The sequence below is a fragment of the Pempheris klunzingeri genome, chromosome 19, assembly GCF_042242105.1.
Source record: "Pempheris klunzingeri isolate RE-2024b chromosome 19, fPemKlu1.hap1, whole genome shotgun sequence".
NCBI classification, from domain to species: Eukaryota; Metazoa; Chordata; class Actinopteri; order Acropomatiformes; family Pempheridae; genus Pempheris; species Pempheris klunzingeri.
This window is the reverse complement of record NC_092030.1, coordinates 8416525-8442999: the sequence shown is the minus strand read 5'-3', so window position 1 is coordinate 8442999 and position 26475 is coordinate 8416525. Positions and strand designations below refer to the sequence as shown.

At 42.3% G+C, this 26475-nt stretch overlaps 3 protein-coding genes across 3 annotated transcripts in view; 2 read left to right on the top strand and 1 right to left on the bottom strand.

Moving 5' to 3' along the window:
* Positions 1-7658, bottom strand: part of atp8b1 (ATPase phospholipid transporting 8B1) — a 32292-nt gene extending 24634 nt beyond the window's left edge. The window contains exon 1 of the mRNA XM_070850025.1: positions 7376-7658. The gene's annotated coding sequence lies outside the window, so the exon portion shown is untranslated. The remainder of the gene's footprint in view (positions 1-7375) is intronic.
* Positions 7659-9477: 1819 nt separating this feature from the next.
* txnl1 (thioredoxin-like 1) lies at positions 9478-15591 on the top strand. Its single transcript, XM_070850432.1, has 8 exons — positions 9478-9740; positions 10863-10959; positions 11703-11876; positions 12562-12684; positions 13655-13724; positions 13867-14039; positions 15134-15238; positions 15336-15591. The coding sequence occupies exons 1-8, from the start codon at positions 9643-9645 to the stop codon at positions 15363-15365; spliced, it is 870 nt and encodes a 289-aa protein (XP_070706533.1). The 5' UTR covers positions 9478-9642; the 3' UTR covers positions 15366-15591.
* A 1548-nt stretch (positions 15592-17139) lies between these two features.
* LOC139218667 (asparagine--tRNA ligase, cytoplasmic-like) lies at positions 17140-26422 on the top strand. Its single transcript, XM_070850321.1, has 15 exons — positions 17140-17292; positions 20649-20731; positions 20925-20990; positions 21485-21577; positions 21763-21852; positions 22086-22164; positions 22353-22423; positions 22504-22590; positions 22763-22984; positions 23766-23965; positions 24074-24209; positions 24456-24569; positions 24988-25119; positions 25377-25508; positions 25785-26422. The coding sequence occupies exons 1-15, from the start codon at positions 17250-17252 to the stop codon at positions 25914-25916; spliced, it is 1680 nt and encodes a 559-aa protein (XP_070706422.1). The 5' UTR covers positions 17140-17249; the 3' UTR covers positions 25917-26422.
* The last annotated feature ends 53 nt before the right edge of the window (positions 26423-26475 follow it).

Below are 26475 nucleotides of genomic sequence, written 5' to 3'. Positions count from 1 at the left end.
ATATGATTCAGGGTTTTGGCGTTAATAAAGCTTCATAATCAAATCTTTGTAATACCACAGGATAGGATCGTACACCTCTAGAAAGTTATTATACGTCATCAGCATTCTGACTTTTGTGTGCTTCTACCAGCAATATGATTATTTATCCAGTACTTTAGTTTTGCAGGTGTTTGGTCATAAAGAGCCACAGCTGTACTTTCTGTTTAGCACTAATAAGCAAATGTTAGCATGCTATCCTGATGATAAACATGGTGAACATTGCTAAACATAAGCATGGTCATTGTAAGTATGTTAGCATGCTAACCTCCTCATTAAACTTGAAGCACCACTGTGCCCAAGTAGCCTCATGAGCCGGCAGCATGGCTGGAAAAATGTGTTTTACTGCTCATGATCAACAGCACTGCTGGCAACCTCTGAAAATACTTGGCACTTGCAATCAGTATCACTTCCTCCAGGAGCCTGTTATACAAAACACCTCAAGTTTTCTCCTTAAATATGACACGTAAGGCTTAAGCCTCAAAACTTCAAGTTGTCTTGGGTAGTCTGAAGTTAGTTTTCCAATATCAGTATCTGTCGCAGTTTGAGTTATGATGGACTAAAGGAAACACCTCAACGTCTTTGACTGGATGACAATGGTAACATACCTTCAGACAAACAATGTGCCACTCCAAAGGAAAACACCAGCTCAGCTCAACTAAAGCCCTGCGTCACGCCTTCACTCATCCACGCACTTGTTTCTTAACCTATCACGAAAGGCATGCCTGCCATTACAAATAAAACATTTCCTTGATTGTGAAACAGGGGAACTTGTTTACTTGTAGTGAACTGGTTTGTTGCTGCCAGACTAGTTTTAAAAACACATCTAAAATCATTGATTATGTTTTGCTGGATAATCCTCATGTTTCTTTTGGAATGGTTTATGTCTGGACTTCTGACGAGTGATATTTGCACGTATTAAAGGGAGACAAGAAACCACATTAGAAGAAACTATAGGAGATCAACAGGATTCCCTCCTCACCACGCCCAGAGGATATAGAGCTAGTAGGTGGGGGAAGGAGGGGGGAATATCCAGGGAGGAAATGTCAAATCTAATTCATGCTCTTGATGCTGGCAGGCTGTCAGGATGCATGAGTTTCTCAGATTAAAAAAAATGACAAGATGGGGGCACTTTTGTTTCTCTTTTTTGTCGTTATCAAAAACAAGAACGGTTCCGTGGTTGAATCTGCTAGTCTGGTTTGCAGGATGAACTCAGGGCCTTTCTGTGTGCAGGTTGCATGGGTTCTCTCAGGGTAGTTGGCTCTAGCCCCTGGATGGATGTTTTCTTTCACACTTTCCTGATACTACTAATTGAGTTGCAAAGTGTGAGGAGCTGCTGGTCCCAAAAGCGATTCTTTATTTCCTCTTTCAAAAACTTGTTTTTTAAGTTGGGAACAAAACACAGCACCATAGTAGCTAAAGCCAGAGGCAAAAACTGAATTGATATCTTGGCAAACCCCTTTCGAGGAGAGTGTGATGACAACTCTAAAGCCTGTCTGTTACATATGAGGCCACAGCTAGCAGCCAGTTAGCTTAGTGCAAAGACTAATTAACAAGTTCCATCCATTTTGTTTCATCTTTATGGCAAGCATCAAGCAACGTAATCTTTATCTTCCACCCGCTGTAAGCGATGCGTGTCAAAGAACTTTAAGCTTGATGACTGAGTGCGTTTCATGCTGAAGCATCCTGAGAGTAAATGTCAACTTTTAGCTGAAGTAAGTTTGACAACCATCTTCTTACATAAACAGCTTCAGTAAGTTGCAGCCTTAAGTGAAATGTGCACATCACTATGAGAACATTTCAACTGTTAAAAAACAAGCGGTTACTGTTTAGAGCAAGTGTTAAAGAGAAATGTCTCCAATCCTCATTAAGAGTCAAATCCATCCATTTCCCCCTGAGAGCTCAGCACCCACTGCTCCACCCACCTCAACCCACTAATCAGAGGTTCAGTAGCATGAGGATCGCCCGTCTCGGAAAACCAGTTTTGGTGTCTGGCCTAGGGAGTCGTTATGGCAACAACAAAGAGCAGGGAGGGAGGGGTTCAGAGTGGGACAGAGGAGAACATACCTGAGCGACGACAGTGAAACCTGAGAGTAAGGAGGAGGTTCAGCCCTCACTGAGGCGAGCAGGAGGGCTTCACACAAACAAAACTAAATGCAAGCACAGACCGTTTCTCCACTGAAAACACACTATGGATCAGTACATGTTCGCGTTTGGCTTCCAGCTCCAACATTCTGTGAATCCTGTAAGGAAAGCAAGCCTATTGTTTATAGATTCTATGAAATATTGTTTAACTTGTGCAATCACACTTTTTCACACTATTTATAAGTACGTGATCTATAAAGACAGCCATCCTTATATGTACAAACCCTTGCCAATAGCACCAGGGAAATTAATCTCTTTGTCTAGTTAAATGTTTAAAGCAAAATTCATTGGAAATGTTTGGGTTCTAGTTTAAATACGTGTGCAAAGTGCAATAAAATTTAATTTCAAGTATTATTTAAAGAAGACTTTAAGTACATTGTATGACTATTGTAGAACAAGTAAGCTGTATCAAAACTTTGAATTCATAACCAATATCTTAAAAATAATGCTGTTAATAATATTTATGTATGACAGTGGCATGATATGAGGTTTAGAGAATGCATCTTTCTTTCAGTACAAAGCGTTTTTGAACACAAAAGCTACGTACAAACATTCCAAAAACATGTAATCAACCAAAAGGAAAATAGGAATAGGAAAAATTGGGAATGATAAGTATAGGTGTTGATACTGAGTCCCCTGGCAGGGTGAGAACAGATGCTATCACATTGATGCAGAGTCGTGTTTCTACAGCACCTGAGGAGAATCTGATAAAGATGATGTCTGTAGCAGCTGGGAAACAAAAGAAACAATTGCTGCCTGTTCTCTGATGGATTGCTACTTAATACTGTGACACAGCACCAACCGTACATTAGCTGTCACTCTCCTAGTATGTTTACATCACATTCTACTGATCTGGGGTTCTTTCTCTCTCTGAAAAGCTTATCATCATTATTTCTAACATTTAAGTGCGTGTAAATAAGCATCAGCATTCATTTACCACACAATGAGAACACTACATGCAAACAGGTTGTCTAGGTGAAAAAGTTCAACCTGGTTTGCAAACAGTATTTTACTTGCAGTTTGTCCACAGATAGGAAACTTAAACCTGTAACTATTGATATTTTGGCCATTTGTTGAAACAGGGTAACATCCAGTAGTTACAGAGCAACACTCACTCTAAGAGTCAGGTTTGTGTCCACATGATGAATGAAAGTCCATTATATTCTTCTTATCTTTTAGCTGTTTTTGGTCTCCACCAACTTCTGAGAAAAACATCTGGTTCTATAGCCGCTAAATGCTCAATGATCTACGCCAACTCGTCTCTAACCGTCTGTCTGCCATTTGTTACTAAGCAGGTAGAGGCTGAGCGGTGAGAGATAACCACTACCTCACTATGAAGCTCTGTAAAGCTGTGGAGAGCTGCAGATTGTTTACATCACCGCTGTAGCGATGGAGGAGAACATAAACATCAGCAAAGTCCTGTCTCATGTACAAACTGCTGTGCAGTGTTTTGATGCGAGTGAAACATTAAACTGACTTTAGATCGGGGCTGTACTAGGAAGCAAACTCAACAGAGTCAGACTTTCTTTGCATGAGCTGCCTCAACAAACCCTAAACTCACCGCCAGAGATAACAGGTATCATGAAGCTCTCTTTGTCTCCGTTACCTCCGGCTTTCTGCTTCAGGCTCTGTGCGCGTTCACATCTGTCAAGTTCTTTTTCTGCGCAACATCAGTGAATGTTTTTTTTAATAAAGACATTCACTGATGAATAACAGCAGATTTAAAGAGACTCAAGTCTGACACAGAGCCTTCAGTAGTCAGTCACTCTGAGGACAATCTGCTGTGGAACTTTTGTCAGCATGTGTAATATTAGAGATATTCTGCACCCCCAGCTGAATTCATGTAGTTTCCTCTGAATATGCAATGCCACATTTTGTTCAGTGATATTACAATAATGTAGGGCTGAACATGATTTGCATACACACAGTATAAGGTCTTCCCTGAGGTGAGAATCTACATCGTTCATAGAGTAGAAGATCATCTTCACGGTCATCCTGTCTAAACCAATGTCATGTTTTGTGTGAATCCTTAGTTAAGATTACAGGACTTTAGTCCAGGAACACACTGGAAAGTTCCACTGTGTAACAGTAGACCTATGGTATTCAAAACTGATGTCAATAGTCACAAGTCAGAGCCTGTGTCAAAGCTAAAGAAATGTTTATGGTTGTAAAATCACGGTATGGAAAATAAACCACTCACCAACCTCCTTCTCAGTTTGGCAAATTTTCTAAAAACTTGCTAACTTTTGTCAGCCATTTTTAAGTTTAGGGCTGTAACTGGCAGTGTTTTATCCGTCATCATCTGTGAACCTATTGGTTATTTTTTTGGAATGCGATTCATTGTTTAGCCTATAAAATGTTAGAAATATCAATTTACAGTGCTTTTAACAGAACTATAGCTCTGAATTGTAAGAATGGAGAAGCGGGGCGACTGCTTGATGATGTTGTTCCACTAATCAATGAATCCACTAATGGTTACAGGGCTAGTAAACATAATAGCATCTTCACACTTATTAGAGCTTAATGAAACCTAATGAGTCGAGTCTTGAGATTCTTCTGTATTTCACTCACAGCTGGAGTCCAGACGAGGACTCCATAAACAGACAGTAAGTCCACAGAGACACCAGCTGCTACAGCAACACGTGATCCCACACAGCACAAAAAGTTAAAGATGGCTTTGTTAAACACTTGATTCTGATTGGTCAATTACAGCATTCCACGGTCTGCCATTTCTGTATTGCAGAGCCTTTCTGCTGTGGCTGCAGCTTTGATACCAAAAGCAATTAAAGCTTTAAATTAATAAAATCATTTTCTAAAAAAAAAAAATCTATATTTTTGTCAAATTATTGATTTTGTTAGTAAACAGCCGTGTAAAATGATTTGAAACCTGCATCACCTTGTTGAGGTTCATTTAGCAAAAAGGACAACTTGCTGTACATTCCCTCTTACTTTGAGGTTCAGTTCCACTCTGCATGATGGCGACGCTCTCTGGATTAATCTTTGCCAATGTTTATGACCCCTCATCTCAGGCTAAACCCTCACCCGAGCACAAATGACAGAAGATGATGCCTTTATTTACAAATGAAATCAGGCACTTCTTAAAAAAAAACAAACATACATGCACACTGTCCACTGTGTAGTCAAATTGTATTTGCCTCCTAATTTGCTTGTATTATGTTTATAGTACATAGAATGGAGCTCAAGGCTAAGGTGCAAAACGTTCGACACAAGGTGCTGATCTTTGATCTTTTTTAAATTGATCAATGTTTTGATAATTGGATCGAATTTTATATCTCTTACTACAAACAAAACCTCTTAAAATTAAAAAAAAAAAAAAAAGGCATCTGGGTGTTATTGGGGTATGCAAAATACAGATTCATAGCCACCAGAAGATAAACGAGGATTAACCGATACAAGCATTAGCACGCGTTAAACAATTTTAGGGTAAATACAGTTAGCAAACATTTTCAGGACATCTCACCTTAGCAGGAAACGTCTCATGATTACCGCCCAATATCATATTTGTGGTTGGCACCGACAAAAGTCTTGGTATGGATGTTTGTACAGATCGGCTCCAAACTGACTTAAGAACTGATCAATCATAGAAATGGAGATTCATTCATTTTACATAAAGAAACTCATCATAAAGTAACAATTAGACTTTTCAGTACAAGAAGTCAACACTGGCCAACAGCAAAAAGATCCAGTGCCTGAATCTGCCTGTATGGAAAACATACAGGAGCCTTCATGCTGCCATGTAACCTTCAATCCATTTGCCTCTCAAGTGACAATTCAAATCCTCAAAACACAGATTTCACGGTCAGCCAGTTCCATAAGGGGACAAACATTTCCCTAATCAAAAGTATTCAAAACTTGCTTTATCTGCTTATCAGAGAAGCTTAATTTCTTGTTTATGGAAAAACAGCCGAGCTGATTGGACACATGTCCAGGATCTGCCACAGTGTTCGGACACAATACCAGCTACCACTCAGAGTACGTGGGTCATTTTACAACTGTTCCGTCACATTTTTACATCGTGACTATGTAAACTGACACTGATCCCAAAATCTCTTTGTTTAACAGCAATGATTTGTGTCCCTTAGACCATGAGATGACTGTAAAAACTTGAGCATCCATTTAAAACATCTCCTGTTACAATACGAGAAATATGGTGACCGCAAGACTAAGAAAATCCTGCTGGTTTACAACAATCACAATCATATGGAGCCCTAGGAGGAAAAGATTTAAGATGGAAAAAAACAACTATTCCACGGCGGCCATTTTGGAAATATAACTTGTGCAATAATAATGAGGGGAACTGCACCACAGACACTTCAACCTACAAATGTCACCATTACAGCGCACAGCAGTGGTTCCCTACCTTTCTGGCTTGTGACCCCTCCTAAACAAAGTAAAGTCCTCTTGCAAACCAGGCACACAATAAATGTTCACTAGCTGTGACCAGTTTAACCGAAGAGGTTCTCTTTTCTTTATTAAAGTATATTAAGTTATGCAGGAAAACAGCAGAGAATCGAGGCATGGCTTAAACAATGACTTGATGTAGCAGAGGGGACTCCCACCACCAGTTTGGAAACCATGGAGCTCCAGTATTACACAACAGATTAAATTACAGTGTGAGGACAAAATAAAAGAAATATGAGAGCGGTTTCTACACAATTTGTGCAGTACTGCCAAATTTAGTTTCATGAGGATGAAGCTTTTATTCTGAAGGATTTAGGTAATAAGTCGTATTATTGCTGCTGCTGGAGAGAAAAAAATAGCTTGTAACATGAAAGTTTAGTGTTTGGAGTGTCTGTGCGCTAAAAGGAGGTTTTTTAAAGGCCTCTCATGAGACAGGACAGACACTCGTAGGTTTCTGGGGCGTTTTAAGGGTTCTGATTTGGGTTGATTTGTTTTTTTTTAACACCTGCAGGACCTTTTGACTACATGGAATAGTCCAAAACAGAGCCACTCTAAGATGTGTAATACTATCAGCTACAACACAAGCTGGAAAGTGAACATATTGAGCTCTTACCCCCCCAAAAGACCAGAGCGCGGCGCAGAGCGTACAGAGGACAGGTGAGCTGAGCAGCAGCCGCCCAGGTGAAACACTCCTCGGCTTTCGGTGGATTTAGAACACTTGTTGAGCCTGAAAACTCGAAATAAACGCACACAGGTACATTTCTGTGTTTACCTGGACTCACTCCGCGTCCTTCGCAGGTTGATATCAGAGGGTGGATCCTGTATTCAGTCGGTGTCCGTGCGTCCTGTCACCGCACCATGTTTTCCTCTTCTTCCTGCTCGTAGCTCCGGCGGCGGCTCCCCGCCCTTCGCCTTTGCCTCCCCCCACTGCCTCACCTGCTCTGGCCCGCACAGACCTGCCGGACCGGTCCGACACGCCGAGAGCTTCAAACTCCGATAAATAAGTGGTTAAAAACCACGCACGGCTCTCGGGAGGGCCGGGGCTGCGTGGGTGCTCTGGCCACGTGACGCACAGGTAAAGGTGTGTAATTGGACTCTTGATGAAACCAGGTGGTCGTTTGAGGCGGAACGCTGCCCGTCTGCTGCCCGTTTTTACGGCTGTACCAGAGCATTATTAGTGAAGATTGAATCATTTCAAAGCATTCAAAACATGGGAACAGTGTGAGGGAAATATGTGAATTTTAGTTTCTCAAATTTCAGTAGATCCTAGATTTGTTGCTTATCATCATTCAATGTGAGGTCATTTGTGACGACACCTGAAACTGTTAATGAATATGTATTTGTTCAAAATGTAACGCTACAGGTGATTAAGGTATAAGAGAGGTTAAGTAATAAATAAGCTAAAATTCCATTAAAAAATAATTAAGTTATTGTTAGAAAATGTGATCGGAGATGATTTGATGCTGTCTGGATGGAACCTTTGCAGCTTTCTACTCTCTTTTCTTCCACACAGACATCAGAGTGTTTACTTTCTGTTCCTGGCTTTGAGTTTTTGTCAACAACATGTTTGGTGAGTTCTGACCGTCTACTCCATTAACTCATTTGATCATCAGTGCCAGTGGAAGAGAATCCTGTACAACAAAAACCACTCTGAGACATCATCAGGCAGACGTTACAAAGTCCCACTGGCCCGCAAAAACATCTATAAAAAATCCTTTATTCCCATTGCAATAACCACCCTGAACAACATGAAATAAGACACTGAACAGTACATATATTTGGCATGTATTGGCTGCTGTTTACTTTTAACATTTCACTTGTCATAAGTGTGTGTGATATGTGTTGTATTTTATTGTTGGAGCCTTGTCAAAGGAGAATTTCTGTCACTGTCTGGGGCAGACAATAAAGTCTATCTATCTATCTATCTATCTATCTATCTATCTATCTATCTATCTATCTATCTATCTATCATATAGGCCACCCTGAGGTTACACCTTTTATTCACTGTAAGGATCTCACAGAAAAGTTGAGCCCTGAACTGTAAAGGGGCACTGCACTTATTTTACACGCCAACCTCAGGTTACATGTCAGTAGGACTACTTCTCAGTCCGTAGTATATGATGACTTCTGCAGCTTTGGAGGGAGATTTGTCAGGTCTGAGAAGAGTGCCCATAGTGATGTCATCAGGGTATTACAAACTGGTGGGGGGGTGGGGGGGGGGGTAGTTTGGATAGCCTGGGCCCTTACCAGACAGGGAGGATTTAATGAAAGACATGACTAAGTTGCATCATGGGAAATGTAGGATCTAGTGATTTTGGAGCTTGGCACATGATGCCAGGGACTAAAAGTCAGGATATTTTAGCTTCTGTTGCTGTCATTTTGACCACTCTTATTTTAATCCGACTTGTGTGAGTCCCCCAAATGTATGAAAGTGCAAAGGGCCTACTAAATCATTGGAGTATACACAAAGAACACTGCCAATTCATCATGTAACTTTAGAACAGAAGAGGAAAACTGAAAAAACTAAACTCCAGGGGAGATCCAAAGCCCAACCTGACAATATTAATGAGGTTTTCACTCTTTAGGTCAGAGTTTGGAAGATGCAGTGTAAAGTGGATTTATCCTGGCTTCAGTGGGAATGTAGAAAAGAGTCAAATGTAGGCTAATGTGAAGACAAGGAAACATTAATGTTGCTCTTGATGGATGAATGGAATACATTGATGAGGAGATCCTTTCCATCTTTACACGTGGTGGTTTCATTGTTTCCTGTGGAGGGCAGAAAGCGTCTAAGCTTCAAAAAATCGCCGAAGAAGAAAAAGGAAAAGCCCCGCCTCTATTGTGGTGTGTTGACCAATCAGGAGTCCACATCCTGCAGCAGCTCACTGTACCTGTAGTGTGGTTTAGAGACGGGACAGCTAGTTGGCTAACATACAGACAGAAAGCTAAAAACACAATACTTTTTACCCATTAGGTCTCACAGTTCTCCCGTCCTGAACACTACCCGAGCAACCTGCTCACATCACAGTCGCAGACTGCACCATGGTCGGCGTTAAAGTAATCGGGAGCGACCCGGACTTCCAGCCAGAGCTAGCGGCCGCCGGCTCGAGACTCGCCGTGGTGAAGTTCACAATGGCTGGGTAAGCTTACCAAAGCGGCTTCGAGGCCGCGCGGCCGGCCAGCCTTAGCATGTCAGCCTCTCCACTCAGCGGACGACTGGGTAACACTTGGGGCTCGTCGTTAAATCGTTTCAGGGTGCTGACACGAGCCGTATAGCTAGGCTGTCTGACAAGAGTAGCTTCCGTTCCTGGGACAGCTAGCTTAGCGTTAGCCGGCGTTAGCTAACTAGCTGTGTTGCTTACAATGACATAGCAGTATTACAGTAACTTGGCTGCCGAGGTGTCGTGAGATTTTATCATGTGTAGGTTGATTAGATTGACAGTGGGCTATCACATCTAGTCTGCGATTCTCACCAGTACGAAGAAATAACACTCCCTCCTACTTTAATGTTCAACAACCAAATCTGTTGCCTTTCTTTCCCCGTAGTAGCCGGTCATTGTCATGAACATTATGTCTTCAGCTATATTCTGGTGTGATTGCTTTTGAGTTGGGCGTAACAACCATCAATACCAAGTTTAACCAATGTGTCATCTGGCTCCATATTAGCTTTATGGAGATATGTTCTGTTGGCAAACATGTTGGCAATGTCTATAGATATTTGTGATCTAGAGACAATGTCTTCATTACATAGTCTGCCCACCAGAAAGCACTTTAAAGTTTATTTTCAACTGTACAATGCCTTGTGCATTATGTATCTTCAGTTAATATGTAATTATTTGAAAAAAGACTCAAGGGATACCTATCAAAATCTTTGTTGATGTTCTGTGTAGATGTACTTTCAGTAAGCATCACTACTTCTTGTGGAATAACTGAATTGAGAGTATTAGAGACTGTCAGATACTAAAAGCTGGTGTGACAGGATGTAAAAAGTCAGATCGTTAGTTTTGTTTCACATCTTTTACCTGACGTACACTAAGTTATACTGAAACCCTAAATTATTCAGTTTACTATGATATACAAGAGATGTGAGCAGAACATTCTCAACTGTGTGAAGCTGGAAGTAAAGTTTTGCTTTTTATTTGATAAATGATTTAACTTTTAGTTAACTTTCTTTACTGACTCATTGATTAACTGACTTAATCGTTTCAGTACAGCTGAGACTACAGAGCAGGCCACTAACACACTTCCCTCTGCCTCCTCAGGTGTCGGCCCTGTGTCAGAATAGCTCCAGCTTTCAACATGTTGAGTAACAAGTACCCACAGGTTGTTTTCCTTGAAGTCGACGTTCACATGTGCCAGGTATGTCTGATCTGCACCATCCACCACACGGTTTTCACCTAACAGAGTCTCAACACAGCTGGTGAAAAGATTGAAGAGGAGCAATGGTTGTTGAACCACTTTTCCTCTGTAAACCCTGGTGTAGCATTGACATTTACATTTAGGATTATTTGACCGGAGCTCAAGTCAATTCAGAAAATGTGTGCTGACTCATTAGACCAACGACACCCCTGCATTTCTGTCTACTATCTACCGTCTACTGAATTCCTTTATGAACCAACAGCAAAATAATTTACCCAACAAACTTCACACAATGTTAAAGTTGTACAAGAAGCACCGTCTGTCATTGACACTGTCATTATATTATATGTTACTATTTTCTGGGGGAAGCTGAGTTCTTAAAGCACAAGGCTGGCATTATTCAACTATCGAATCCCATGAATAGACCAAAATTATTAATGTGTTAGTTCATCCCTCAATACTTTTGACTTCTCTATCCCGTCTGTGTCACTCGGCTTGAAGCTACTTGGTTCCCACTGTAGACACAAATCTTCAATAATGTCTTTTCGTGGGATTTGTTGACTGTAATATAAAGTATGGAACTTTACAAGTCAAAGCTACAAAAAGTGATCAAAGAGATGCTGATAAAGAATGAGAAACAAGAAGCTGCACTAGAGGAGATCTTGCGCCATTTTAAACATACTTTGAGACAAAGGTTCTATGACGCAAAGCTAACTTAATAAAACCGTTTCTCTTTTTCTCAGGCGACAGCAACAGCCAACAACATCTCAGCCACACCAACGTTCTTGTTCTTCAGGAACCGGGTTCGGGTGGATCAGTATCAGGGGGCGGATGCTGCAGGGCTAGAGGAGAAGATCAGACAGCACACAGAGAACGACCCGGGAAACAGCGAGGACTCCGACATTCCAAAAGGATACGTGAGTGGACAATGTTCCTTATACCTGTCTGCTTAAATGCTAAACTTTTTAACCCTTCAGAGTCTGGGGTAAAATGGCGTTTTTTACTACTTTTCATTTTACCTTTGTGTTTCCCATTAAGCTTACCTTTTCTCTTGCCTTTCACCTATGTGATTCTACAAGTATTTATTTATTTTGACATAATATATGGACACACTGTATGTAAAAGTGCAAAAGAAACACAAAATCCGAATAGGAACTAGTTGGATCTTTGGAGGAGCGGGGGTCTGCGCGGACACCTCCTCTCGTTCCTCTTCACGTGCAGCATCCACTTCATCCTCTCCACTGGAGTCACTTTCTTCCTCAGGATCAGAACTTTCTTCCCCAGATTCAGTATCTTCTAACTCGTAGAAGAGCTGCTGTAGTGCGTGACTTCGGCTCTTCATAACTTAAGTGTTAATAGGCCGATCGAGAAAATTCAAACACCTGTAAAAAGTTTTGAGTGTCCGCTTTCCAACAGTCTTTGAATTGAGCACCTGCATGCTTGTGTCACAGCTTTACGTTTTCAAACGTGCGACATGTGACTTTGACGCCGTGTGGCGGCCCTAGACTCCGAAGGGTTAAGTGTTATACTCTCTTGCATATCTTCTGAGTTTCTTCAAAAGGACGTGTATATATGTAAATGTCTCACTTACTATGTTTTCAGATGGACCTCATGCCTTTTGTCAACAAAGCCGGCTGTGAGTGCCTCAATGAGAGCGACGACTGTGGCTTCGATAGCTGCTTAATCAAAGACTCCTCCTACCTGGAGTCTGATTGTGATGAACAGGTACGAGCTGCTAACTCTTACTAACACTTCCCTGCCCCAAATGTGTGAGCCCGCTGTCACAACACTGAAGTAAAGTTCATGCATTATTTTCATATGTTTATGATTTTTTCCCCCCATCCAACATACATTTGTGCAAAAAAACACGGTCCCCTGCAACACAGGGTCTTTAGGACACATCCTGTTTCTTCTTTTGCTGCAACACAGTGAAACATCATCTAACAGCGCACTGTGCAGGTCAGTCGAATAACTGTAACCACACATGCCAAGTAGAATATCTTGTAACATGTAGCCAGTCACAGACTGCTGATTTGCTGCTGGAGTTGTACAAAACTGGCCTCATAGGCAGACACACCAACATTTGCCACCGTCAGACTGGATATTTGGTTCTTTATCTCCCACCTGTAACCTTGCAGCAACGAGCCCATACAACGCAGCCCCTGATGTTGTTTTCTTGCAATCCTACCATTTTTTTCTGTACAACTGAGCATTCTCTAAGCCCTGCCCACCCGACTTACTGTTACAACATCTGTCAGACTTCCTGTCATCACACGGTAACGGTGGAAAATTACCACCTGAAAAACAGAGGTAGACTGACTTCTTCTCATGTCTAGTCGCCTGAAGTGACAATGGTCCCTTGCAGGTTCAATGAGTTGTAGCAAGCTAGCTGGCATATTGACAAAACTGTTCCTCCCCCCGTTTCCAGCGGAGAAATTTGAAAAAAGAAGTATTAAATATGCACTTAACTAAGGCTAAAGCTAAATGTCCAAGGCAAAATATCAGCCATCTCACCAGTTAGACGCCTGGGAAATAATGTTCCATTACTACAGTCAATTGGATGACCAGAGGACACCTCAGGACAAACTGTGCATTCAGCCTCATGGTCGTTGATTTGCTTTCTTAGTTTACCTGTATGGTAAGTTGAATTAGATGGTAATTTTTTAACATGTTGTGGTCTTTTAATCCTGTCTAGTTGCTTATAACCATCGCCTTCAACCAGCCGGTGAAGCTCTTCTCTATGAAGCTGCTGTCCTCAGACTTTGGTATGTTTTTTTCTATGCTGCTGTACACTTTGGATTCATTTCATTGCAGAGACTAATTACTAACGTTCCCTGATAACTAACATCCTATACTCTGTTCCCCCCTCCCTGTCCTGCTTCATTTATCCTTCCCTTTGTGTGCCAGCCCAAGCCCCAAAGGTGGTGAAGGTGTTCATCAATCTCCCTCGGTCGATGGGTTTTGATGATGCAGAGCGGAGCGAAGCCACTCAGGTTCTGGAGCTGTCAGAGGAAGACTACAAAGACGATGGTTTGATTCCTCTGCGCTACGTCAAGTTTCAGAACGTCCAGAGTGTTACGGTAAGGGCCAGATAACTAACGTTACTGCTGAAACACAGCCGTTACAGTTCAATAAGGCTAATCGTATGCCACAGCAGCAACAAGAGCCACCCAGTAGGAAGGTATTTCACCGTTATTTCTCAGTTTTCTGAAACTGAAACTGAATTGAAAACGAAATTAAAATCTAAATGAAAATAGAAAATCATGAAGAATACAAAACTAGAATAACTCTGTCCATTAGCCATTATTTCAAAATGTTCAAATAAAGCATGCACCTGCTCTAGGTTTAAGGTAACCTTTTCTTTATTGCCACTGAGTTTGTCTTCACACTTCATAACCTTAAAATTTGCACATTGGCATTTGACTTCATCTAAACCACATTTGAAGCCATTATTTTGTCAGACCCATCACTGAAATAGTTTCTGGTTCAATAAATGTGAATGAGTAACCCGTGGGCCAGACACTCCCGGCCAAAATATCTCAGAGTGAGACACGTTTGGCTCCTTTTTCAGGGCTAGGAGTAAAAGTGTTTTATTAACTTTCTTAACTCAGGGAATGACTCCTGTCTCTGCTGGCCTTTTGAAGATTGGAGTCGTGATTAGAATATTCAAATAGTCATGAAATCATTTTTTAAAAAATCAAATATTTTGTGCAACTATCTTGTTTTGCCTTGTTTTTACTGCTGTTTGGAAGTACGCTGGTCGGGAGCAGTAGCTTGATTGGGTCGTTGAGATGAAGCCATGTCTCTGTAAAGATGTGGGCAGTGACTATCAAATAGTATTTTTGCTTGAAATGCACATCCTTAATATTTAGCAGGTGTCCTAAACTGCTAGGAGACACCAGGAGTGATATATGCATGAGTCCGTAGGAGGAGAGATATGTATTGCTAAGAATGAGCTTATCAAAAGATAGTTTTGACATAACATTTTCTAATGACCTGGTGTAGAAATTAGTTTACTTACAGCCTTTAGCAAAAGACCTTTGGTTGGAATCAAGTTCTTTTTTTATATGAAGTCATTTCTGATACAGAGTTCAAGCTGAAATGTACCTAAATGACACAGCTGAGCCATCTAGAGGTGTTTGTTGTGTTTTTTGATGTTTTTTTTCCTTGTCAGTTGTTTGTCAAGTCGAACCAAGGAGACGAGGAGACGACAAAAATCAACTACCTGACATTCATAGGCACTCCAGTACAGGCCACCAACATGAACGACTTCAAGAGGGTATGGACCGGTCACAGCAACCCAGGGGCGCATTTCTGCTCAGATGAGTCTGTGAGAGTGTTGTACTCATGGGTGATTTTACTCTGTTACCATGTAGGTTGTAGGAAAGAAAGGAGAGAGTCACTGAGCGGGAGAACCAAGAGGAGGATGAGAAGAAGAGGAGGCAGCAGATACATCCAAGGACTGCCCCACACACACACACACACACACACGCACACACGCACACACTCAGCCTCCAGTTGACCTCCTTGAGCTCTGAATGAATTCTCTGCCTGTGGAGACTCAGTCTATAAATCATTTGTATTGTAATTCTGATGAAAGTCACTGTAAATAAAACACAATCCTTTTTCAAAGGGATGTGCGTCGTGTCTGCTTTCTGTTGGAACTCCTATGATGATGATGAGGATTATCTTATCTTAACTACTGAGTTGTGTAAAGTTTATGGGCTTACAGGAAAGGATGAAGGTGTGGTGCAAAGGTTTTTAAAGCTTCCACGTAGTGTACATTTCATTTATATCAAAATCCTCTTTGGCATAAGAAGTAAGGGATCTGGATGCTGAGTTTGCACAGGAGGTGTTGGAGAATATTGTCCACAACACAGGCTGTTCAGTCAGGGGTAGTAAGAGCTAATGTATACATTATGAGATAATTCATAGATATAACTGGACCCCGGTCAAACTTGAAAAACGTAGTCTAATTAAAAGCAATCGAAATGTAATATATGAGTTCTATGGGTACGTAGACTGTATAAAAGAAATGGATGACAAAGCCACAGTAACACCACCCATTGGTTCGTGGATCACGGATGGTTTTGAAGCCTCAAGTTTGGCTTTTTGGGCATTGCCATCTTGGTTTTGGAACCAGACGTGACATTCATTCTGTGAAGACCCCTGCATCTGATTAGTAGGTAAACCTTCCCTTCTTTATCATGTATTGTACTCTAAGTGGGACCATAACTTACAAAATGAACATCATGCATCATAGCACAACATCAGACCAGGGAGATACTTCCACTTCTAATATGAGGCATGTTAGGGGTGTTGTGGGGATGGGGAGAGGAACAATGCTGGGCTGCTGTAGTTGCTTTCAGTTTTCACTTTGGCTTTCTGCATAAGTTTCTGTTTGACTCAGTGTGTACTGTTTTCCTGTCCACTACCATGTGAAAAGGAGGTCCAGCCTGAAATAAAATGAACTCCACCCTTTTGAAAAATAAACTGCAATGCTCATATTCGAGATGTGTTAACTCCCTCAAGCTAGAATGAGACATACTCTGCTTCAGATCAGCTTTGGACACTTCAATCTTTTTTCTATTTGGGTGAGTTGCTATGCTGTTCAGCTTTGTCTTATACGAAGCAGGTTGAATAATAAAGAATAAACCTGAGATAAGGACTCACTGCCTCCCAGGAAATACAAGTGTGCCCTGGGTGTGTTGACTTCCTTGTAGTTATTAATTAGTACCCTAAATGTACATTCCACTCTTAGTCTAATCTGTACATTCTGTACATACCTTATATATATTTCTGCACTTTCTCTACAAATTGCACTTCTGGTTAGATGCCAAACTGCATTTCATTGCCTTGTACTGTACAGGTGTAATGACAATAAAGTTGAATCTAATCTAATCTAATCTAAAGTATTGATTGAAAACAGGAACCTGTAGGAGAGAGGAGCAACATCAGCATTATCAGAGATCAAGATGTCCTCAAATGAGAAGGATACAGGAAGTGTACCATTCAGTCTGTTTTCTGTCCCACGTGAATTTACTGAGAGGAGAAAGATTCCGGGCTCTTAAGGGTTAATTGGCCAACTGCTTGACTGACAAGGAGCGTCACCAATCAGATGTGGTAATATGGGCGTGACTTTCCCGCCTCCTCTGATAGAGCAGCGTCAGGGCTGATGTAAAGTTGCATTTCGGCATCGTGGCAGGAGTCCTCACAGGCAGCAGCTCCAGGGGCTCTACTTCCATTTCTGAATAAAACAGTATTTAGTTTCCCCTCCCCAGCGGACTGACATGGCGACGGAGGTAACTAAAGGCATGGAGCAAACCTCAGTGGGTAAGAAGAAACTAGCTAAGAGCTAGCTAGCTAGCTGACACATGTCTGAGGCTGCTAGCTAGCTGACATATGTCTGTGTCTTTGCATATTGCAGCAGTTGTTAGCTGCCTGCAAGCTGAGGCTGATTTCTCGTTCTGTAATGTGAGGCCTCCGGTTGGAGAGCAAGTCACACGGAGCAGGTTGACACAAACACTGAACTTAACATGATAGATACCAACTGAAAGCCAAGACGGAGGGAAGTGGAGGCTAATATTTAGCCAAGACAGCTGTCAGTGGCGTCAGTCGGTGAAGCCGACATATAAACCCCTCCGGACCCCACCCCACCCACCCACCCGACCCAGACGCCATCCTACACGGACCCGGACCTATTATCAATAAATTATTAGGGGATTTTAAATTTGATGAGACGCTTCTATTTTAACCGGCGCAGCTTTTCTAGTGTTTACGGCGTTGAGAGCAGATCAGGAAACGCACAGACCAATCACATTCGAGTGAAGCCGTCCCACGTGATGCTACTTGATTTGAGATTTATATATTGTAAAGTTGGCTGACTGTTCAGTCAAGATGTGACAGTTAAAGAAATATGGAAAAGCTGCTGCTAAACTTTATTTCTTTCAAGTTAGGAACTTTTAACTATTTTAACCCTTAGAGGTTCACGATCACGTGACGTTTTCAAAGCGCCGTAACAAAAAGATGAGGTCGCCTGGAGCGCTGCTGTCAACTTCACTCGACAGTGCAGATTTGAACCTGGATCATGTAAAACCGGAGATATGCTAGCTATAATCTGATAGTACAAAAATATTTATGCCCATCCCACTTTTGCGCACGAGAGAGTTTCATATGTGCACTGTCGAGTGAAGCAGCGCTCTAGGTGACCTTAGTTACGGCGCTTTGAAAACGTCACGTGATCTGATCAAAAACAATTTTATTTATTTCCTCTTATTTCTAAATGCAGCCCTTCTTTCACGTAATGAGACAAGAACGTTTCATCTATCTACAGTATAATGTGTCTGTTTACTTTAATTTAAGTGACATTGGCTTTATTTCTAAATCTGTTTTGTCAAACGAAAAGTGAGTTGTTTTTTTTTCCTCGTACGTGTTCTTTCTCTGATGGATGTTGCTGCAGCCTTAAAGTTCTGACTTCACCGACACAACGGTGTGTGCAGTGGTTGCTCAATGGCTTTCTGCTTAATGGAGTTTTAACTGATTTTTGGCTCCAGCAACTGACAAAATGGTGGTGAGCAGTAAACCCTTACTGAAGGCTTCAATGTTACTGGTGACATCAGCAGCACCGAACTCACATTGTCGTTGTCTAGTGTGGAAAAGCTGCAGATGCAAACTGCATTTCATTGCCTTGTACTGTACGGGTGTAATGACAATAAAGTTGAATCTAATCTAAAGTATTGATTGAAAACAGGAACCTGTAGGAGAGAGGAGCAACATCAGCATTATCAGAGATCAAGATGTCCTCAAATGAGAAGGATACAGGAAGTGTACCATGACTCGGCACTTTAACATGTTTGCTCAGATTCAGGATTGACTGTTTGTCCATCCAAGGGAGGCGTCCCTCGAGAACAGAGGTTTTAATGACCGAGGGTGTCGGACATTGTACAGATTGGAATGTCCCCTGAGCACAAGTTTGATTTTGTAATTTTGGGCTATAGAAATGTGGCGAGCGGAGGGTCAGGAAAATAAAGAAATAGTCGTTCTTACTCTATTTAACAAATCAAGTTGCCAGACAACGCCACTTTGGGATCTCAGCCCAAAGAACTGAATGACGCACCTTTAAAGGCGCACAGGTCCGTTCACTCAAATAGCAAGAGACAGTGTTCCAATCTCAAAAAAAATAAGTTTTATTAACAGAATTTGATTAAAATGATATAAAAACACACCATTCACACAGGGATTAAACTAGGGGACTAAATTAAAGCTGAGGATACCGGTGCACGAGCTGATGGAGCGGTGAATCCCAACAAAAACAAAAAAAAAAGAGAAGACACCCAGCTGTGACAGTCACACACACACACACACACACACACACACGTGAAGGATACCCGAATCCCAGAGAGCACAGCACACAAAAGGGGATCCCACCACCAGACCACCGGACCTCAGCAACTAAAACAAAAGGAACACACACACACAGGTTAGTGGGGTTACAATAATCCAACAGAACAACAAACAATATACAAAAACTTGGAAACAAATAAATGGCAGCAGAAATCAATTAAACTAAACAAAACTACCGGTTGCCAAATATAAATTACTCAACATACAAAGAAAAATAACCAAGGTAAGAAACAAGAAAATCTCTGCCCAAATGAAATATCTAAACAAATAAATCTAAATACAAAAATAATCAATACAACAAATCAAGACAACGGAGAAGGGCAATGAAAACAAAAATGCAACCCACACTCCCAACAAACAGACTTTAAAAAGGGCTCCAATCAAGCCAGTCAATTAATAACAGTCAGCACACCAGAGTACCACGCAATACTTGCGAGTGATGTAAGCCAGGGGAAAAGCAATTGTCTTAAGAAGGCAGGTCCACAGCTCGTGAAGTAGAACCTCTCCACCAGACGGATGATGGAAATCGGCGCGTTATAGCGGACACGCCGAGGAAACTCACTGACGCCGATCCACAAAACGCAGCAGCGATCCAGACAAAGCAGGTCCCCACAAAGCAGGTCCCCACAAAGCAGGAGCGATCCCCAGCTACGAGCAGCACCAACTGTGTAGTCAGCTGCTGACGCCACACACCTGACCGCAAAAATCACCGTGCCGACAGTGAGCAGGGTACACGATCCATAAAAACTCCGGGGCACTCGAACCAAGGCCCTGCAGTACAACACAGCAATTAATAATAACCCACAGGCCTACACAGAAGGTGAGCAGACTAGCCGCCTTACCTGCCCGATGCGAGCGTGGTCGAGCCGGCAGTGACGCAACCAACCAGGAAGCAGAGAGGGAGAGCCAGCAGGGGGAAATCCACCCCTTAAATAGCCATGGCGCCGTCAGTGGTTGGCTATGGTGCTGCCAATTGGCACCGTCAGAGTATAATAATGGCAACACAATTTCTATGCTGCTACAGAAATATTGACTTGACTGCTGTCTTGTAACATGACAGATAAATGGCTTTTGTGTCCTTACAGTGTTGCCACAGACCTCACCTGTCTGTGGAGCTTCACCAAAGCTTCCTATTGAAGATGTCAGTAATAATAAATGGAATGAATGGAGTTGGAAACTCTAAATGTAGCATCTTTTTACTCCAAAAGGAGTGAGTGCTACATAACACGCCTGTTCCTACAGGTACTTTATGTGACTGCTGTGTCTCACTGCCTCTGTCTTCACAGGTGAGCTGTATGTGTCTGACAAATGTGGCAGCGACCAGGATGGGGACGGCACGGAGCAGAAACCCTTCAAAAGTCCTCTCAGGGTAATCGACGATATAACTCAAAGTACCTCTGTTGTTTTTAATCCTATCCAGGCATGTGTTGTTGAAAAGGTCTCACTCTACAGGATTTATTGCCAACGGTACAAAATAATGTTGATGTTTGCTCCACTGGTTGATTCAGTTGCACTGATCTGTCTGTCGGCATCTCCTCATGTTTATGAACACATCCTCACAGGCTCTGGTGTTCGCTGGGAAGGAGCCTTTTCCAACCATCTACGTGGACTCCCAGAAGGACGGAGAGGTTGGTTTAAAAAAGTCTATTTCTCATATCTCAATTTTCATTTGACCTTTATCACACCAGCCTGCTACATACACGAATTCAAATTCAAAGCGTTTATTGTCATGTGTACAGTACAGAAACAGGTTTCCCTGTACAATGAAAATCTTACTTTGCCGTCCACACTGAATGCCATAAGAGTTTAAAGTAAGAGTAAAAAAGTGGCATGCAGGAGAAGAAGAGCAAAAATATAAACTACTATTACTATATATACTATAACTATACACATCATTTGATCTGATTTTAGATAGAAAGAAATGGTCTTTCCTTTTTTAGATGCTGATGCATCTGCTTTCATTCGTCAGTTTATCCTCTTTCACTGGAAGCCTTTAGTTACTCAGCAGCTGCAGTAAAGTTTGCAGAATCAGGTCACAATGTATATATACACAGTAGATCAGTGAGACGAGGCCTCCACTGGGTGTGCACACATGTATGTGTTTCTCCCCTCTGTTCCTCAGCGATGGGAAGTGATTTCTAAGACGCAGATGAAGAACGTAAAAAAGGCCTTTAACCGTGAACAGGTGAAGTGCGATGCCAAAGACAAGAAGGAGGTGTGTGTTCTACTCTTCTATTGACATTCGCTGCTGGTAGAGCGACATAAAACAGAGTTTGGTTTCTGAGCAATTTATGTCTTGTTTGTCTTTTCCCTTCTCTGTGCTGTTCTGCAGTGTGCCCACTGTATCTTCCAGAAGCAAATGTGATATCTTCTAAATGTTGCTCCATGTTTGTTGTGCAGGCAGAGGACATTGAGAGGAGAGAGAAGAACCTGGAAGAAGCCAAGAAGATCGTGATTGAGAAGGACACCAGCCTGCCTGAGCCTAAAGCTGTTGGTCACATTTCATGTTGTTTCTACTATTAAATCAGTCCTAATGTACTTGTAAGAAGCTAAGGAGGCCACTTTTAAAGCACAAGTGGACTTGTGTCTTTGATATTGCATGTATTTGAAACACAAGCCATCTAAAATGGCCAACTTTCAGTACTTGACAGCTGTTGATAATGGCCTAAACACAGTTGGGCGTTATTGTGCTAATGACCTAAAGATGAGTGACTGTTTTGTAGGTTAAAATCCGTCTCCTGGAGGCCGAGAGAGGTCAGAGAGTCAAAGTGTTTGGATGGGTTCATCGCCTGAGGAGACAGGGTGAGAGACGGGTGTCCACGTGTTTTTATTCTAATACTGAGTTTGAAGGAGGTTTTGTCATATTTGTTTCTGTTTCTTGCTTGAGAGCATAAAAGGCAACACTCCCATTCAAAATGCCTCCTAATTCTAGGTTTAGTGGCAGAAAGAGGTTTTGTTCACTGTGTTTTTATCTTTCTTGTCCCCTACAGGGAAGAACCTGATGTTCATCGTGTTGAGAGATGGAACTGGTTTCCTCCAGTGTGTCCTGTCTGATAAACTGGTACAACTTTCCCTTTTTGCTCTTTTTCTGCTCGCACTGTATTCTTCCCCCGACGCTAACTGTCTCTGCCTTGTTTTCAGTGCCAGTGCTACAATGGCTTGGTGTTGTCCACAGAGAGCACTGTAGCTCTGTACGGGACTCTCACTGAAGTTCCTGAGGGGAAACAGGTAAACGCACCTGCAGCACAACAGTCGAGCAGTTTATTTTAGGGAGAAAAACAGCTACTGCACTCAACCTCATCTTCCAGTGTTGCATGATGGCATACTGTAATAATGCAGGATGGATGCAGGACACAAACCTGAGGAACACCTTCACTGAGTCCTTGCTTTCCTCTCCCAGGCACCCGGAGGCCACGAGCTGCACTGTGACTTCTGGGAGCTGATTGGTTTAGCTCCAGCAGGTGGGGCTGACAACCTGCTGAATGAGGAGTCTGATGTTGACGTCCAGCTGAACAATCGACACATGCTGATCAGAGGAGAGAACGTGTCCAAGATCCTCCGAGTCCGATCCACCGTCACTCAGTGCTTCAGGGACCACTTCTTTGACCGTGGATACTATGAGGTGAAACACACTTTGACAGAGAAGTCAAAGTCATCCCTATGTGCTGTCAAGTAATATTCAAGCTTTTCCTTTCAAAGAAAGAGAGAATGCACTCACTGTTTTTGTCACAGGTTGACATGACTAACGTCATAGATGGCAAATTATCATCTGTAGTGTAGTTCAGCTGTTCGAACTGTTGACCTTCACTTAAATAATCACAGAGAAGTCCCTCTGATCCTCAGCCGTCTGCTTTGACTTCTAAGTAGCTGAAAATCCTCTGTCCTAAAACATGTTTGCCGTATTATTGTATTTTGAAATTGTGCTACCAATATCATTGTAATATGCAAATGCTCACGTGTAGCTTAGCTTTGTAGTCCTGAGCTGATATCTAGTGTCTTTGAGTGAGTGAACAGAAGGATTTGGCTTTAGTAGCATTTTATCAAGTATGAGTCATATATGAAATCTGCTAATCACTTTCAAATCCAAGCAAATCTCTACTGAGTATCTTTAAAGTTATTTGTCCTGCAGATTTGAGTCCTGGTTTATTTGCAGAAACCTGCGGTTACTGTGGTAACCAGTGCAGTGACCAGTACATTGCCTCGGCTGCTGTGGCTGTTTCACAATAAAAGCTAACTTGTGTTTTTCAAATGAAATGCTTTTAATGTGAAGGAAAAGGAAGTGGTTTTGTGGAATGGATTGAACAGACTGACTGTGGATACATGCGTGTTGTCCTGTTGCAGATGTGAAGCCCATGAGCGCAGGATAACGTCTCTGTGAACACCGTTTGTTTTTCTAAATGTAGATCACTCCTCCGACCATGGTGCAGACTCAGGTGGAGGGCGGCTCCACGCTGTTTAGCTTCAACTACTTTGGTGAACAGGCCTACCTGACGCAGTCCTCCCAGCTCTACCTGGAGACCTGCATACCTGCACTGGGTGACACCTTCTGCATCGCCCAGTCATACCGGGCTGAGCAGTCCCGCACCCGCAGACACCTGTCTGAGTGAGTATACGGGTCGACACATGGGCAACTCATGACATCATTTTTCAGTCTGTAAGCCTCCTGCACTGTTTGTTTGTGTGGGGTGATTGATTTCTTTTCTGTGCTCAGGTACACTCACATCGAGGCAGAGTGTCCCTTCATGACCTTCGATGATCTGCTGAACAGACTGGAGGATCTGGTGTGTGACGTGGTGGACCGAGTGCTCAAATCCCCCGCTGCACAGCTGCTCTACGAGATCAACCCCGTATGTCTCCTTTTTTTAACAGCACGTTCAAGCTAAAACAGGGAGTCCACGCAGTTTTTATGCTTACTAACAGTTAACTAGCACGAAAACAACCTGACGATGAATGAGACATTTTGATGACCGATGACACTAACGCTGAGATAATAGTGTCTGAACGTTGAACTTCAGGTTGGAAGTTCAACGTCCCGGAGCTTTTCATCACATGATCTTTCAGCATATTGATATTTGTTTTATTTTCCCCCCCAGACCTTCAAACCCCCCAAGAGGCCGTTCAAGAGGATGAACTACCCCGATGCCATCGAGTGGCTTAGAGAACACAACATCAAGAAGGACGACGGCACCTTCTATGAGTTTGGAGAGGTGATGACTCGACACAACACACACGCCCACCAGGATATGTGACACACACGTTTCTAATGAGTTCCTGTCAGCAGAGCTCTCATCATGGCATAACAGTTTTATCATCAAGTACATTTTACCAGTAAAGTCTGGTGGATGCAGGTTCAGAAGGAGAAACAGTCAGCGATTACGTTTATCTTCTGCCTCCTCTCATCCTAACACCAAACTGCTCACCAGTTTGTAACCCAGGCTGTTTGATAAAAATGTGCTGTCTCCAAGGCTAACTCTTATGACATCACTATGACATCAAGATTGAAGAAATTGTTATTGAAACTTACTTGATAAACTTTGTTTTATGTCTTGACTTTTTATTAGTGAAATCCTCTCTTGTGTCATGGGTTTGATATTTTCTACTTTTTGTCTCCGTTCTCACTTGCAGGACATCCCAGAGGCTCCAGAGAGGCAGATGACCGACACCATCAACGAGACCATCCTGCTCTGCCGTTTCCCTGCTGAGATCAAATCCTTCTACATGCAGCGCTGTCCCGAGGACAGACGCCTCACTGAGTCGGTATGAAAACTGACTGCTTTTGAAAAAAGACAGTGTTAGCACTTAGTGTGCTAACACTGTATATGAACATCAGACACTGGGAACGCTGTTTGTTTTGCTGGTATTTGGTCTGAAGCCAAGTTATTACACAGAGGGCCTTAGTGTAGAGTGTTGGTCCACCTGACGACAGGTTTTAGGTCCTGAAGTCATTTTCTAGCTCATCATCTGTCTGAATGTCTCGTCTTGTGTGTGTGTGTGTGTGTGTGTGTGTGTTGCAGGTGGACGTGCTGATGCCAAATGTTGGCGAGATCGTCGGAGGCTCGATGCGTATCTGGGACGCTGAAGAGCTGCTGGAGGGATACAAGAGGGAGGGAATCGACCCGACCCCGTACTACTGGTACACTGACCAGGTAACACTAAGCTGGGTGCTTCTCTTCTCTCTGTCGATGTATAAAGGAATATCTTTTCATTCAACTGTATTACAGCTCAAACTATTTTGATCACTGATTGTCCTTGAAATCATTTATTTTTTTAAATAGAATCAAGGTTGTGCTGAGATGAAAATCTCAATCTCTTCTCTAAATGTGTCCAGAACTTCTTTGGCAGAGCAGCGAGCACTTGGTCTCACTGTGTTTAAGTAAAGGTGTGTATTAACGGGCTGCTGTGTGTGTCTGTGTCTGTTTCAGAGGAAGTTTGGAACCTGTCCTCACGGTGGTTACGGCCTGGGTCTGGAGCGTTTCCTCACCTGGCTGCTGAACAGACATCACATCAGAGATGTGTGTCTGTACCCACGATTCATCCAGCGCTGCAGACCCTGAGCACTCTCACATATTGGCTTAGTATATCCTGGACCTGGCATGTGGCCATGCTACAATATTCAATCAGTAACAAATGATTTGAGAAATCGTCTCCTTAGCTGGTTTATTTTCTCTCACTTGAGATGAGCTAATATCTTCACAGTGAAATCCTGCTGTGCTCCACTTCAAACTGCTCAGCTTCCTCCCTGTGCATTCTGATTTGAGCTCTGAATCTAATCTTTTCTGTCTGGTCATGTGCACTAGCTCATTATACAACCACCTTTGCAATCATAAAATTCTGTATTTTTACATTAAGTTACTGCTGATTTTAATGAACAATTCCATTTCTAATTTCATGATTAATGCCACACTCATTGTGCTAGATGACCACCTCTGTACCATCGTTGGTTGGCACAAACGCTTTTGTACACTTGACTATGTGTATGTGGTAACATAGCTGAAGAGACGCTGATCTTCATGTGAATATACTCATCGACCGAATAAACTGCATTTAAATGTGATCCAAACACATGGTTGTCTGAGTTTTTCTTCAGGGTGGGAGTGTCATCATCCTGCTGAC

Bases quoted from the DNA above. Each gene is read 5' to 3' on its own strand.
- LOC139218667 (XM_070850321.1), top strand. From the start codon at position 17,250: ATGGCGACGGAGGTAACTAAAGGCATGGAGCAAACCTCAGTGG. The intron at 22,424-22,503 runs GTACAACTTTCC...CCTTGTTTTCAG, and splicing joins GTGTCCTGTCTGATAAACTG to TGCCAGTGCTACAATGGCTT. The intron at 23,966-24,073 runs GTGAGTATACGG...TTCTGTGCTCAG, and splicing joins ACCCGCAGACACCTGTCTGA to GTACACTCACATCGAGGCAG.
- txnl1 (XM_070850432.1), top strand. From the start codon at position 9,643: ATGGTCGGCGTTAAAGTAATCGGGAGCGACCCGGACTTCCAGCCAGAG. The intron at 12,685-13,654 runs GTACGAGCTGCT...AATCCTGTCTAG, and splicing joins AGTCTGATTGTGATGAACAG to TTGCTTATAACCATCGCCTT. The intron at 15,239-15,335 runs GTATGGACCGGT...GTTACCATGTAG, and splicing joins ACATGAACGACTTCAAGAGG to GTTGTAGGAAAGAAAGGAGA.